This window comes from Micropterus salmoides, unplaced genomic scaffold (genome assembly GCF_014851395.1).
Source record: "Micropterus salmoides isolate LMB-PRFRI ecotype aquatic unplaced genomic scaffold, ASM1485139v1 Ms_hic_scaffold_10, whole genome shotgun sequence".
In the NCBI taxonomy this organism is placed as follows: domain Eukaryota; kingdom Metazoa; phylum Chordata; class Actinopteri; order Centrarchiformes; family Centrarchidae; genus Micropterus; species Micropterus salmoides.
Window position 1 is genome coordinate 34,937,965 of NW_024040041.1, and position 12,279 is coordinate 34,950,243.

Here is a 12,279-nt window from a genome sequence, read left to right on the forward strand (position 1 = left end):
TTAGATGCTACATATGTCAGAGGTCACACGCCTCTGGAGCAACTATTCAATTCATCCAAGGTCAACTGCTTATCCTGCGTACAAGGTCGCAGGGGGGTACAGTCTGGACAGGTCACCAGTCCATTGCAGAGCCACACATAGACAAACAACCACTCACGCCTAAGGACAATTTTAGAGACTCCAATTAACCTAGCCTGCTTGTCTTTGGATGGTGGGAAGAAGCTGGAGCACCTGAAGAGAACTCATGTGGACACGGGAAGAACATGCAAACTCCACACAGAAAGGCCAGGGCAACTGGGGATTGAACTCACGACCTTCTTCGCTATGAGAAGACAGTGCTAACCACTGTACCACGCGTGGCCCTCCCTAAAGTGTGAAATCGCAACAACAGTTATCTCAGAGCACGTTTTCCAAAAAGAGCAGGTCTAGACCGTACTCTGTGATGTTATTTACAGAAACCCAACAGTTCCCACCAAGAGCAGCACTAGGCGACAGAGGCAAGGAAAAACTTCCTTTTAAGAGGCAGAAACCTCGAGCAGAACCATGGCTCAGGGTGGGCGGCCATCTGCCTCCACCGGTTGGGGTGAAGAAGAGAGAGAGAGAGAGAGAGAGAGAGAGAGAGAGAGAGAAAAATGGATGGGGATGGAAGGAGAGAGGGAGGGGAGGGAGGCAGCCTACACAATATACACACAGAGGTACAGACAGTAAAGGTGATGTTGCTATAGACTAAATGAAAAATGGTACAGATATTTATAGTAGTGTTAATGATAACAATTGTAATGTTAATTATTATAATAACAATAATAACAATAAGACTAGTAACAATAGTCGTTGCAGCAGAGGGTGTCGAGCAGGAACACGGGGGCAGCAGGTGACCCGCAACCACAGATCCAGACTCCACAGCTCCAGAGCCAGAAAACCTGCAGGAAGTGACAGGAGGAGAGAGGAGAGGGACAAGAAAGCACAAGACTACTGGAAAGGGGAGAAGTTGTGTTAGTAACATGCAATAATGGGATGAGGTTGCATACAGAGAGAGAGAAAGTAGAGGAGAGAGGAGCTCAGTGCATCATGGGAAATCCCCCGGCAGTCTAGGCCTATAGCAGCATAACTAAGGGATGGTTCAGGACTCACCTGAGCCAGCCCTAACTATAAGCTTTATCAAAGAGGAAAGTCTTAAGCCTACTCTTAAATGTGGAGATGTTGTCTGCCTCCTGAACCCAAACTGGAACCTGGTTCCACAGGAGAGGAGCTTGATAGCTGAACGCTCTGGATCCCAGTCTCTTTTGGAGACTCTAGGAACCACAAGTAACTCTGCATTCTGGGAGCGCAGTGCTCTGGTGGGGTAGTAAGGTACTATGAGCTCTTTAAGATAAGATGGTGTCTGACCATTAAGAGCTTTGTAGGTAAGAAGAATGATTTTAAATTCTATTCTGTATTTTACTGGAAGCCAATGCAAAGAAGCTAAGACAGGAGAAATATGATCTCTTTTCCTGGTTCCTGTCAGAACACGTGCTGCAGCATTCTGGATCAGCTGAAGAGTCTTAACGGACTTTTTTGAGCAGCCTGATAATAAGGAATTGCAGTAATCCAGCCTAGAAGTAACAAATGCATGGACTAGTTTTTCTGCATCATATTCCTGATTTTCACAATATTAGGAAGGTGAAAAAAGGCGGCCCTTGAAATTTGCTTAATGTGAGACTTAAACGACATGTCCTGATCAAAGATCACTTCAAGATTCCTCACAGTGGTGCTGGAGGCCATGGCGATGCCATCCAGGGAAACTATATCTTTAGATAATGCATCACGGAGGTGCTTAGGCCCCAGAACAATAACTTCAGTTTTATCTGAGTTTAACATTAGAAAATTACAGGTCATCCAGATTATAACATCCTGAAGGCACATTTGATATTTCATCTGGTTTGATCGATAGATATAACTGAGTATCATCTGCATAACAATGAAAGCTTATGGAATATTTCCTGATAATATTGCCTAAAGGAAGCATATATAAAGTGAAGAGGATTGGTCCGAGGACAGATCCTTGAGGAACTCCATGACTAACTTTGGCGCGCATGGAGGACTCATCGTTAACATGTACAAACTGAAATTGATCTGATGAATAAGACTTCAACCAGCTTAGAGCGGTTCCTTTAATGCCAATGAAATGTTCCAGTCTCTGCAATAGGATCTGAGGGTCAATGGTATCAAATGTAGCACTAAGATCTAATAAAACCAGTACAGAGACAAGTCCTTTGTCTGATGCAATAAGGAGGTCGTTAGTAATTTTCACCAGTGCTGTCTCTGTGCTATGATGAGCTCTAAATCCTGACTGAAAATCCTCAAATAAACTATTGCTCTGTAGAAAGTCACACAGCTGTTTAGCAACTGCTTTCTCCAGAACCTTAGAGAGAAATGGAAGGTTAGATATAGGTCTATAGTTGGCTAAAACATCTGGATCAAGTTTGGGCTTTTTCAGAAGAGGTTTAATTACAGCTACTTTAAAGTACTGTGGTACATAGCCTGTTGATAAAGATAGATTGATCATATCTAGCATAGAAGTTCTGACTAAGGGTAAAACATCTTTAAGCAACCTAGTCGGGATGGGGTCTAAGAGGCAGGTTGATGGTTTAGATGAAGAAATTACTGAAGTTAGTTGGTAAAGATTGAGAGAAGCAAAACAGTCAAAACATTTCCTCTCAAGTTTCCGCGATATTTGCTTTAATTTGCGAGTTTCAGTATTATACCATGGAGCTAACCGTCTTTGTTTTAGTATTTTCTTTTTTAGACGGGCTACAGAGTCGAGTGTCATTCCCCTACAATAATAACTTTGTCCGTTTTAAGGACTAAAGTTGACAAAAACTCTGCAAATTCAGATAAGAATTCAGAATACGGGCCAGGTGCTCGGTACACTATAACCAAGAGAATTGGTTGCAGTGATTTCCAACTTGGGTGCGAAAGACTAAGAACAAGACTTTCAAATGAGTTATAGTTTAGTTTAGGTTTAGAGCTGATTAGTAGGCTAGAGTGGATGATAGCTGCAACTCCACCTCCTCGGCCTGTGCCTCGAGGAATGTGAGTATTAATATGACTGGGAGGGGTGGATTCATTTAGGCTAACATATTCTCCATCGCCCAGCCAGGTTTCAGTAAGACAAAATAAATCAATATCATAATCTGATATTAGTTCATTTACTAGTTCACCTTTAGAAGAGAGAGATCTGATGTTTAAGAGTCCACATGAGGTTTTTATGCACAGCTCCTCTTCTGTTTACCTTTGATTTAAATCATTTCAATGGTGGGGGGGACAGACACCGTCACTATAGGATTTTCACTAAGTGTCTTGCTCAGGGACACATTGTGTCACAGTGAGGAATTGAACCCAAGTCTCTCACACCAAAGGCATGCATCTTACCCACTGTCCCATCACCACCCACAAGTTGAACAGCAGCAGAATAAATCAGTGAACACAGGTGGAGAGTCCAGGAGGAGAAAGAAAGAAATAGGAGGATTTCATCAACAGCTTGTGTTGACTATAGAAATACAAACATGAACCATAATGATATCAAGATAAGATCAACTGAGACAAACAATAAATATTAAGTATCTTACTGAAAGTCAGATTAGGATCATGAGACCACAATGAATGACATTTGGTTCTACATTTGTTTGTTGATCCTTCTGTGTGAAATGAACAGAAAATGAAGGTATAAATCAGTCTTGATGAAGTGATTCCACCAAACTGTCCAGACCCCCCTTCTTGTTAGAAACATGAGTTGTCCTCCTCAATATATCATTGTAAACACAGCTATGTAAATCTTTAACTTTCTATTCTATAATTATGATTCTTGACTTTTACAGTCCTTGTTTTTTATTTTCTCTCACTGTGTTTATTGTTCTGCACCAAAAAGACAAATTCCTTGGATGTTGAAAACCTACTTGGCAACAAACCTGACTGTGATTCTTGTTCTCCTCCGTCAGACTCCTCTCTGTCTGTGCTCAGACTCTGCTGCCATCTAGTGGTCTTCTGTCCATACTGCGTCTCTACTGGTCTGATGCTGTCCATCTGCTGCAGCAGGAAGACAGGAAACAAACCAGCCGTCTCCATGGAGATGACCCAGCGGGTTGGAGGAAGTGACGAATTGGATGGCGATTATGAAGACATCACCGCTGATGTCACCACTGAGCACGCCTTCTGAGCTGTGAACAGAGTGACAGCAGCTGTCTTTAACATGGACTCTGATCAATAACATGATGGATCTGAAGATGAGAGTTTCTATCATCTGCTCTTATGGAGATGCTGCTGGAGAGCATTGTCTTACACGTTGCTCCAGAATCTTCCACAGGTGTGAAACCGGGTTGAGATCTGGTGACTGTAAAGGCCGCAGCATTTTATTCACATCATTTTCATCCTCACCAAAGCGTTCAGTGACCCTGCTGCACGAAGCATCTGCATCTGATGTTCCTCCTCTCTTTGATTCAGCTTCTTCCTTTCATTTGTCCCCGTCTGTTTGTTGTAGAAGCCCTGCTTTTTGGTAGATTTGCTAAAACCCCCTCAGCTCCATTGTAGAAAAGGAGGAGGAGTTCTGAGGGAAGTCAGATCTTTGAAGACCTTTTGGACCTTCTAGGTCTTTCAGAGCTCTTTTCCTTTTTGCTCAGACCTTTTGTCAGCTTTTACATTTCTGCAGCCTTTTCAGACTCAGGAATTCTGTTTGGTTTCTTTCTTTTTATTCTCTTCTATCTCAAAGTGTTTCTGGACGTAGGCTTTGTATGTTTTTAAGCTTTGCTAAATAAAACCAGGTAGATCATTTTGATCTATTGAAAGGTTGATGATTCTCTGGACCTGATCCTTTCATCCCCTCATCCAAGGCTTCCTTCACAACATTTCAGTAAGGCCCCTTGTTTTCTAACAAGTCTCTAAAATGTCAGGAATGCTAATCTCTGTTCCTCAAGAGAGGGAGCAGCTGTAGAGGTGTTAGGACAGGAACCTGAGGCAGAGGAGAAGCCTAGTGCGAGGGGGAAGCCCTCTTCTGTCCTCTGCTTCTCTGTCAGATAATCATATTCTCTTATTTGACAAATATGCAACATTCACTGCCACTAAATGTCGCACTAGAGCAGCAGCATCTCAGACCAGAACAGATGGGCGCTACGGCTCCGAGGTCTGGGATCAGATCTACGAGTGTCTGAAGAGATGCATGATGAACGTCAACAATGACAACGAGCTGACGAGCGACATCAAACGGATCGAGCTACAGCTGAAGAACTCCACGGTGAGGGACGGCACATGTCGTCTCAGGCTCTGAAGGCCTGGGTGAACGGGGCGGCCTTCAACATCCAGATGCTGATTCACCTGGTGAGACTCAGAGGGATTAAATCCTGAGACCCTGTACAGAGACTCCTCAGAGAGAAGTATCAAATACATTCCATCAAACTCATTTTTGACAGCTATTTCCGGTCCCACCACCCCCACCGGATGTCTGTATGTAACTGATAAGAGGGGGTGCATCTTGTCCCGCCCCAACCGGAAATATGGCTGTATGTAACTGATAAGAGGGGGTGCATCCTGTCCCGCCCCAACCGGAAATATGTCTGTATGTAACTGATAAGAGGGGGTTCATCCTGTCCCGCCCCAACCGGAAATATGGCTGTATGTAACTGATAAGAGGGGGTGCATCCTGTCCCGCCCCAACCGGAAATATGTCTGTATGTAACTGATAAGAGGGGGTTCATCCTGTCCCGCCCCAACCGGAAATATGGCTGTATGTAACTGATAAGAGGGGGTGCATCCTGTCCCGCCCCAACCGGAAATATGTCTGTATGTAACTGATAAGAGGGTTGCGTACATCCTTCCATTGTGTGTTTTTCATTGATTTAAAGACTTTATTAAGTAATACAACTTGAATGAATTAACTAGGAGGTGTTTGTGACAATAAATTTATCATTAAAAAAGTATAGCAGTGAGTTATAAGTAAAAGGAGGAATCTCCGGGGCCAGCAAAGGATCAGTAGGAGGTTTCTTTGGAATCAAGTCAGTCTTTATTATTATTAAACAAGTGAAGAATAAATTGAAATAATGACAGCAAAGCAGTAAAATGGTATAACGGTGAGTAAAAATTACCTTCAACAGCATGCAGCAAAATAAGAGTGAGTTCCAAAATTAAACTTTGTAAAATCTTTGCTAAAGCTTTGTGTGACAAACTTACCATCATTTAAGAACTAAAGAATAAGATGAAATAATTACAGTAAAATAGTATAACAGTGAGTTAAAATTAAACAGCATTTTTTAATTACCTTCAAAATCTTTGCTAAAGCTTTGTGTGACAAACTTACCATCAGTAAACAAGTGAAGAATAAATTGAAATAATGACAGTAAAGCAGTAAAATGGTATAACGGTGAGTAAAAATTAAACAGCATTACAAATTACCTTCAACAGCATGCAGCAAAATAAGAGAGTGTTCCAAATTACTTTGCTATTGCTTTGTCTTACAAACTTGCCATCATTATCACTCCAAAGCTGTAGCCTAGTCTTAAACTTGTGAGTCTTAAAACTTTAATCCTTCTAGAGTCTGTGTCTCCTCTTCTCTGTCCTCTCTCATTCTGGTGTAGCATAGGCTGTGGGGTGAATTGAGGAATGTGCTCCACCCCCCCGCACCTCCCTCTGTTTTCTCAACGAGTCGTGTTGGGGAGTCGTGGAACACCTCCCTCTGTTTTCTCAACGAGTCGTGTTGGGGAGTCCTGGAACACCTCCCTCTGTTTTCTCAATGATGCGTGTTGTGTGTTTAGCTGCCATCCTCAGGTAATCTTGTAGACCAGTTATTAACTTTGGTTATCTATAACCCAGACTCCGGATGTTAAAAAAACGGTCTGGTTTTAGCAGACAGAGTTCGTGAGTTCGTTTTCGAAACAGGAAGCTATTTTTATCAGCCGGAGCCAAGAGTTTAAATAATAATCTGGTTGTACCAGAAGTAAGGGCCCCAACCCCACATGCAGAGCAGCACTCGTGTGTTTGTTTGTTTCTTTTTTTTTTTTTTTCTTACTTCTATAAGTACCCTACCAGAAATCCTGAGGTCTTCACACTAGTGACCTGAAACCAGAGCGATGACCCATCAAAGAGAACACGGTACGCATTCAGCCTTTCCTCCGTAACTTAAGAAATAGCAAAAATCGACACTTTGTATTTTCATTCCTGCGTGTTTTCAATTAACAGTTTTTGACTTGATCGACAATGGGCTTCATTCAACCGAATATCAACTTGAAGGTAAGAGGGCCTTCTATGTACTAGAGTGAAATAGAAATGTTCTAAATTTTAAAGTGTACTATCCTGATGTGTATTTTGTATATTGTTTTTACAGATTTGTACTCAGGCGAGGAAATAGGTTCTACAAGGGAGAATGGCATTCCATCAGAGCAGGTTGTAGATCTCACAGGAGAAGTCGGTAAGTAAGGTTACCTTAACTTTTAATCAGTGTGTAGGTTTTATTTATTTATTTACAAACTTTTACGCAGATGTGGTAACAGTACTCTTTTCTTTCATTACACCCGCAGATGGTGCGAGCGATTGTGAACGGTACTTTATGCAGGGTCTCTCCCCTACCATTTACGAGGAGAACGGTCCGGTTCCGGAATCGGATCAGCCCTCGGCTTCGGTACCGCAAGCGTACATAACACCGGGGTCCCCGGAACACGATGAGCCGGAATCACCCGTCGATGATGTAGACGCTCCAGTCAGGCCGCAGATGGGAGGTCACGTAACGGATCACCGGTAGAAGCGCGTGGACTGACAGCGGAGGAAATCATTCATCCGGACATCAACATTATCAGAATGAGTCAAACTTTCAAAATGGTATAACTGAAAATAGTGTAATTGAAAACGAGACCTCCTCCAGTCAGTTCTTAGATCCGTTACACGCTATAAATCAAGCTCTCGTTGATCTGGAACGCTTAGAAAATGAAATACCAACTGCTTTATTAGATGAAATCAACCAAATGAATGAACCCTTTCACCAAAACAACATCCCCTCTTTACCCGAACCCGAGCATATTCCTGTCTTAAACTCATCTGTGTCTCCAGACCTGTTGATTCAAATACAAAATGCTCTCTCCGAGCTTGAAAATAATGCAATCCCTGCCTTAAACCCCTCTACATCCTCGACCTACCAGACCCCCATTAACTCCCCCCTCATGGAGCAGGTAGCCAACACTCCTCCCTTGCAACAGCAAGGGGGCAGCGTGTCTCAAAATAATGACCCTGTGGCACCTCAAGCAAGAGTCATATCACGACATAGATTCTGTAATTATGAAATACGTCAGGTGTTGCGCTTTCCTTCTCCAACCAATGCAGAGGGTGTAGTGGATTATGCTCAGTTTTACAATGGTACACTGGAGCAGGTAGATGCGATTTTACAACAAGCCTTGTCACACAGGAGACCCCAAGATGTGGTGCAGTTGGAGCTAAGAGGTGAAAATCTCCGTAATAATGTATCAGTTATCTTACAGGATGGTGATGTTGACAATTTAGCGGGTTTTGAAAGACTTTTGCTTCGCATAGTACAATCCAATTGGACCATTATGACAGATGGTGATCTAGAACTGGTTCTCCAAGTGATCACCTGCCCTACAGGCGCGGGTAAAAGAGCAATGGTGGATAAAATGTTACAATGCGAAATCTTAAAAAAAAAACAACGCTTTCTGTACATTGTAGAAAAGGAGGGGAATCAGTTGTGTTTCGCCGTCTGTCTGGCTCATCTTCTACATCCCCTCCTCAACGATAGACAGGCTCTTGAATGCGGCAGAGAGATTCAAAACAAAGTGGGAATGGATGATCAGACACCTGTAGCCTTAAGCGACATCACGCGATTTGAACGTGCTTTGGACTGCAAAATTGTAGTGTTTTATAGAGGAGACGACGATAGGGCCCTCTGTAAATTCATGACCAAAAGCCCAAGACAGAGTAAAACCCTATTTTTGTTTCTCTTTCAGAACCACTACTATGGTATAAAAAATCTAAAGGCCTTTCTGGGTTCCCCATATCTGTGTGAGTACTGTTACACAGGGTACAACGGTGTGCTGAGTCACCGATGCCCTGCTCATTGTTCCGTTTGCTTTGACCCTACCTGTAATCAGAAGGGATTCCAGCCTATTGTGTGTAAAGAGTGTAACAGGACATGTCGTTTATTTTTTCCTGTTTTGCCATATAGAACTGCAGCTGGTAAACTTGTCTTCACACTCTGCCGAACGTGCGCTGAACTTAATTTTCAGGAGGGTCCATGTCAACACAGTGATGAGGACAGAGCGATGACAGGGGTCTGGGTCACTCCTGAATTTAACAAGGCCGTGGAGATGGGGTATCGGGTAGCTGAGATCACAGAGGTATGGCAATTTGATAGACAGAGCGACTCGATTTTTGTTCAGTACACGCACACTTTTCTGAAGGGTAAACAGGAAGCTTCAGGTTACCCCCCTGAAGCCAAAGATCAGGCAGCCCGAGAAAAGTACATCAAAGACTATCAGACCAATCAGGGTGTTTTGCTGGATGCGTCTAAAATTCATCCGAATCCTGCAAAAAGACAAGTCTCCAAATTATGTCTCAACACATTCTGGTTGAAATTTGCACAACGCTCGAATCAGACACAGACTAAACTAATCACTGACCCTGAAGAGTTTTTTAACTTTATGTTTTCTGGAAAATATAAAGTTAAATACTTTTCCTTTGTCAACGACAAAACAGCGTTGTTGCAGTGGAGTTATGGTGAGCAATGTATTGCCCCTCCAAACAAGGTAGACAACGTCTTTATAGCTGCTTTCACCACAGCTTATGGGCGTCTAAAGTTGTACAGTTATTTGGAGCAGCTGCAGGAGAGGGTCTTGTATTATGATACAGACAGTATTATCTATGTCACAAAAGAGGGGGAGAGACGGCTTGACCTGGGTAATTACATGGGAGATTTGACTGATGAGTTAGATGGTGATAGCATAAAAGAATTCGCGGCCGCGGGCCCTAAAAGTTATGCGTACCAGACTCGTAACAACAAAGTAGTACTTCGTGTAAAGGGTATCACTCAAACGCATGATTGTTGTGAACAAGTTAACTTTAACAGTGTCAAACAGTTGGTGGAGAATTATGTGTTAAACTCTGATGATGGGGGTGTAATTGAAACACCTCAGCACAATATTGTACGAGATAAAAGGGGGTTTTTCCTTAGAAACTCATCATTCCAGAAAAAGTTTAGAGTGGTGTATGACAAGAGACGGTTACTGAGCCAAGGTCAAACCCTGCCTTTTGGCTATTGAAGAAAAAAATATATATATTATTTTCATCCAATGAAATTGAGTTTGACCCTAGACTAAGAACACCTTTCTCCTGTCAAATTGTGGGTCCGGTAAAACTTATTTTGTAAAGTCTGTGTTGGAATCCTGTAATCATGTCATCGACAACATGCCTAGTAATATTGTTTGGATTTTTACTTCTTATCAACCGATGTACACTGAACTGCAGCAGAAGAATAAAAAGATCAAATTTGTTGAGGGATTGCCTGATTCTTTTGACGATGAAATTCTATTCCCACCTGATCAAGATCATCTTATAATTTTGGATGATGTCATTTTCCAGGCCTCTGATCACCCTGAAGTTGTGAAAATTTTCACACAGTACAGGCACCACAAAAAAATGAGTGTCATCATGTTGACTCAAAATGTATTTCACCGTGGAAAGCACAGTAGGACAATTAGTTTAAATAGTAACTATTTGGTTTTGTTTAAAAACCCTCGAGATAGATTACAGATGAGTATATTAGCTCAACAAATATTTCCTGGACGAAAAGCCTTTTTCTTAGAAAGTTTTGAAGATGCTACCAAAGATCCTCACGGGTATTTAATCTTGGACCTCACACCTAGTTGCCCAGAAACTTACAGACTAAGATCAGGAGTACTACCCCACCAGTGGCCCGTTGTCTATCTTCCCAAATCAAAGTCCTGATCCAACATGTCAGCACGTTTAAAAAGGAATGCGCCTTTACTGAGGGCTTTATGTCACGCCACGCCTCAAAAGCGTAAAGATATTCTCAACAATTGCTCATCGGACTTTCTTCAGTCTTTGTGTGAACTCTCTTTGAATCTTTTAAAAGGAAACATTCCTATGACCTCAGCTCAATATAACAAACTCAAAAAACAAAAGAAAATTATAAGGTTGCTGGCTAATAAAAAAACAAGTCTTAAAACCAAACATAAGGCTCTGACAAAACAGTCTGGAGGCTTTCTGTTACCTCTTCTTTCAACAATCCTTCCTGTCATTTTGGGAGGGTTAATTAATAGATAAATCATGAGTCAGAAAATGTTTTTGGTGACGCCTCAGCAACTAAACCGGCTGAATCATTCTGTACCATCTGCATCCAACGCTGAAATAATGAGACATACGGTAGAAAATGATTTGGATGAAAAAATGAGGGCAATACTAAACGAGGATGGTATGAACGCTTATGAAAAAATTAAGAAATACAATGCCCTGCTGCAAAGATACCTAGCTCTGGTCAAACAAGGAGAGAAGGAAGAACGCCACATTACTCTGACAGTAGCTAAAGATTCTGAGCACTGAAGCAGCGCGTAGAAGGAGGAGAAGAAGAAGAAGAAGAAGACAAGAAACTGGATGAAACAGCAAGGGAGGTTGTACAAAACTTGCCGGCTCGCTATCGTAACAATGCACAGTACATCATAAAGAAATTAACCAAGAGCCGAGGTGGGTGGACTCCCAGGGGAGAGTTTGTGTATAACGGAGATGTTGTGAAAGGTTCACACCTGCTTGACTTGTTTAAAAGTCTGACCGTCTCCCTTAAAAAATCCCAGCCTCCTAAGGGATGGACAGGTTTTTTGAATACTTTGTCAGAACTCAACATCCCTTTATCAATGATGAGCAACCCTCAAGCTCGAGAGCAATATAGGCAACTTCAAACGGTAGGACCCCGGGAAGATGAGGAGGAGGTGATGTCCCTGCCGATAAAGAGGGGAAGAAGGAAAAAGCAGACACCCCGTGCCCCTCGCAGGGATGGAGAGGATGATGAGACACAGCCCTTACTATTTAAGAAGGGAAGAAAACACAGACGAGCATCTTTAACCCCCCAGTGGGAAGAGGTGGACGCCTCGCCACCCTCAAGAAGAGAAAAAAGAAAGAAACTCACCCCCCTTGCTCCACGATGGCTTAATTTTAACCCATAATAAAACAATTCAAGCTAAAGTTATTTGTCTCAAGATTCATCTTTATTTATAACTTATAACAGTCTTTGAACATTTG

General features: G+C 42.3%; 1 protein-coding gene and 1 long non-coding RNA gene across 4 annotated transcripts in view; both read left to right on the top strand.

The window, feature by feature from the left end:
- LOC119896587 (Fc receptor-like A) overlaps positions 1 to 4,824 on the top strand; it is a 36,878-nt gene extending 32,054 nt beyond the window's left edge. For all 3 annotated transcript variants that reach the window (XM_038710074.1, XM_038710073.1, XM_038710076.1), the window contains one exon: positions 3,978 to 4,824. In XM_038710074.1, coding sequence (XP_038566002.1) covers positions 3,978 to 4,195 — 218 coding nt within the window. In that variant the 3' untranslated portion in view covers positions 4,196 to 4,824. The remainder of the gene's footprint in view (positions 1 to 3,977) is intronic.
- Positions 4,825 to 7,109: 2,285 nt separating this feature from the next.
- LOC119896589 lies at positions 7,110 to 7,645 on the top strand. The gene is made up of 3 exons (XR_005443250.1): positions 7,110 to 7,254; positions 7,349 to 7,432; positions 7,542 to 7,645. It is a non-coding gene; the product is annotated as an uncharacterized LOC119896589 (long non-coding RNA).
- Positions 7,646 to 12,279: the final 4,634 nt, after the last annotated feature.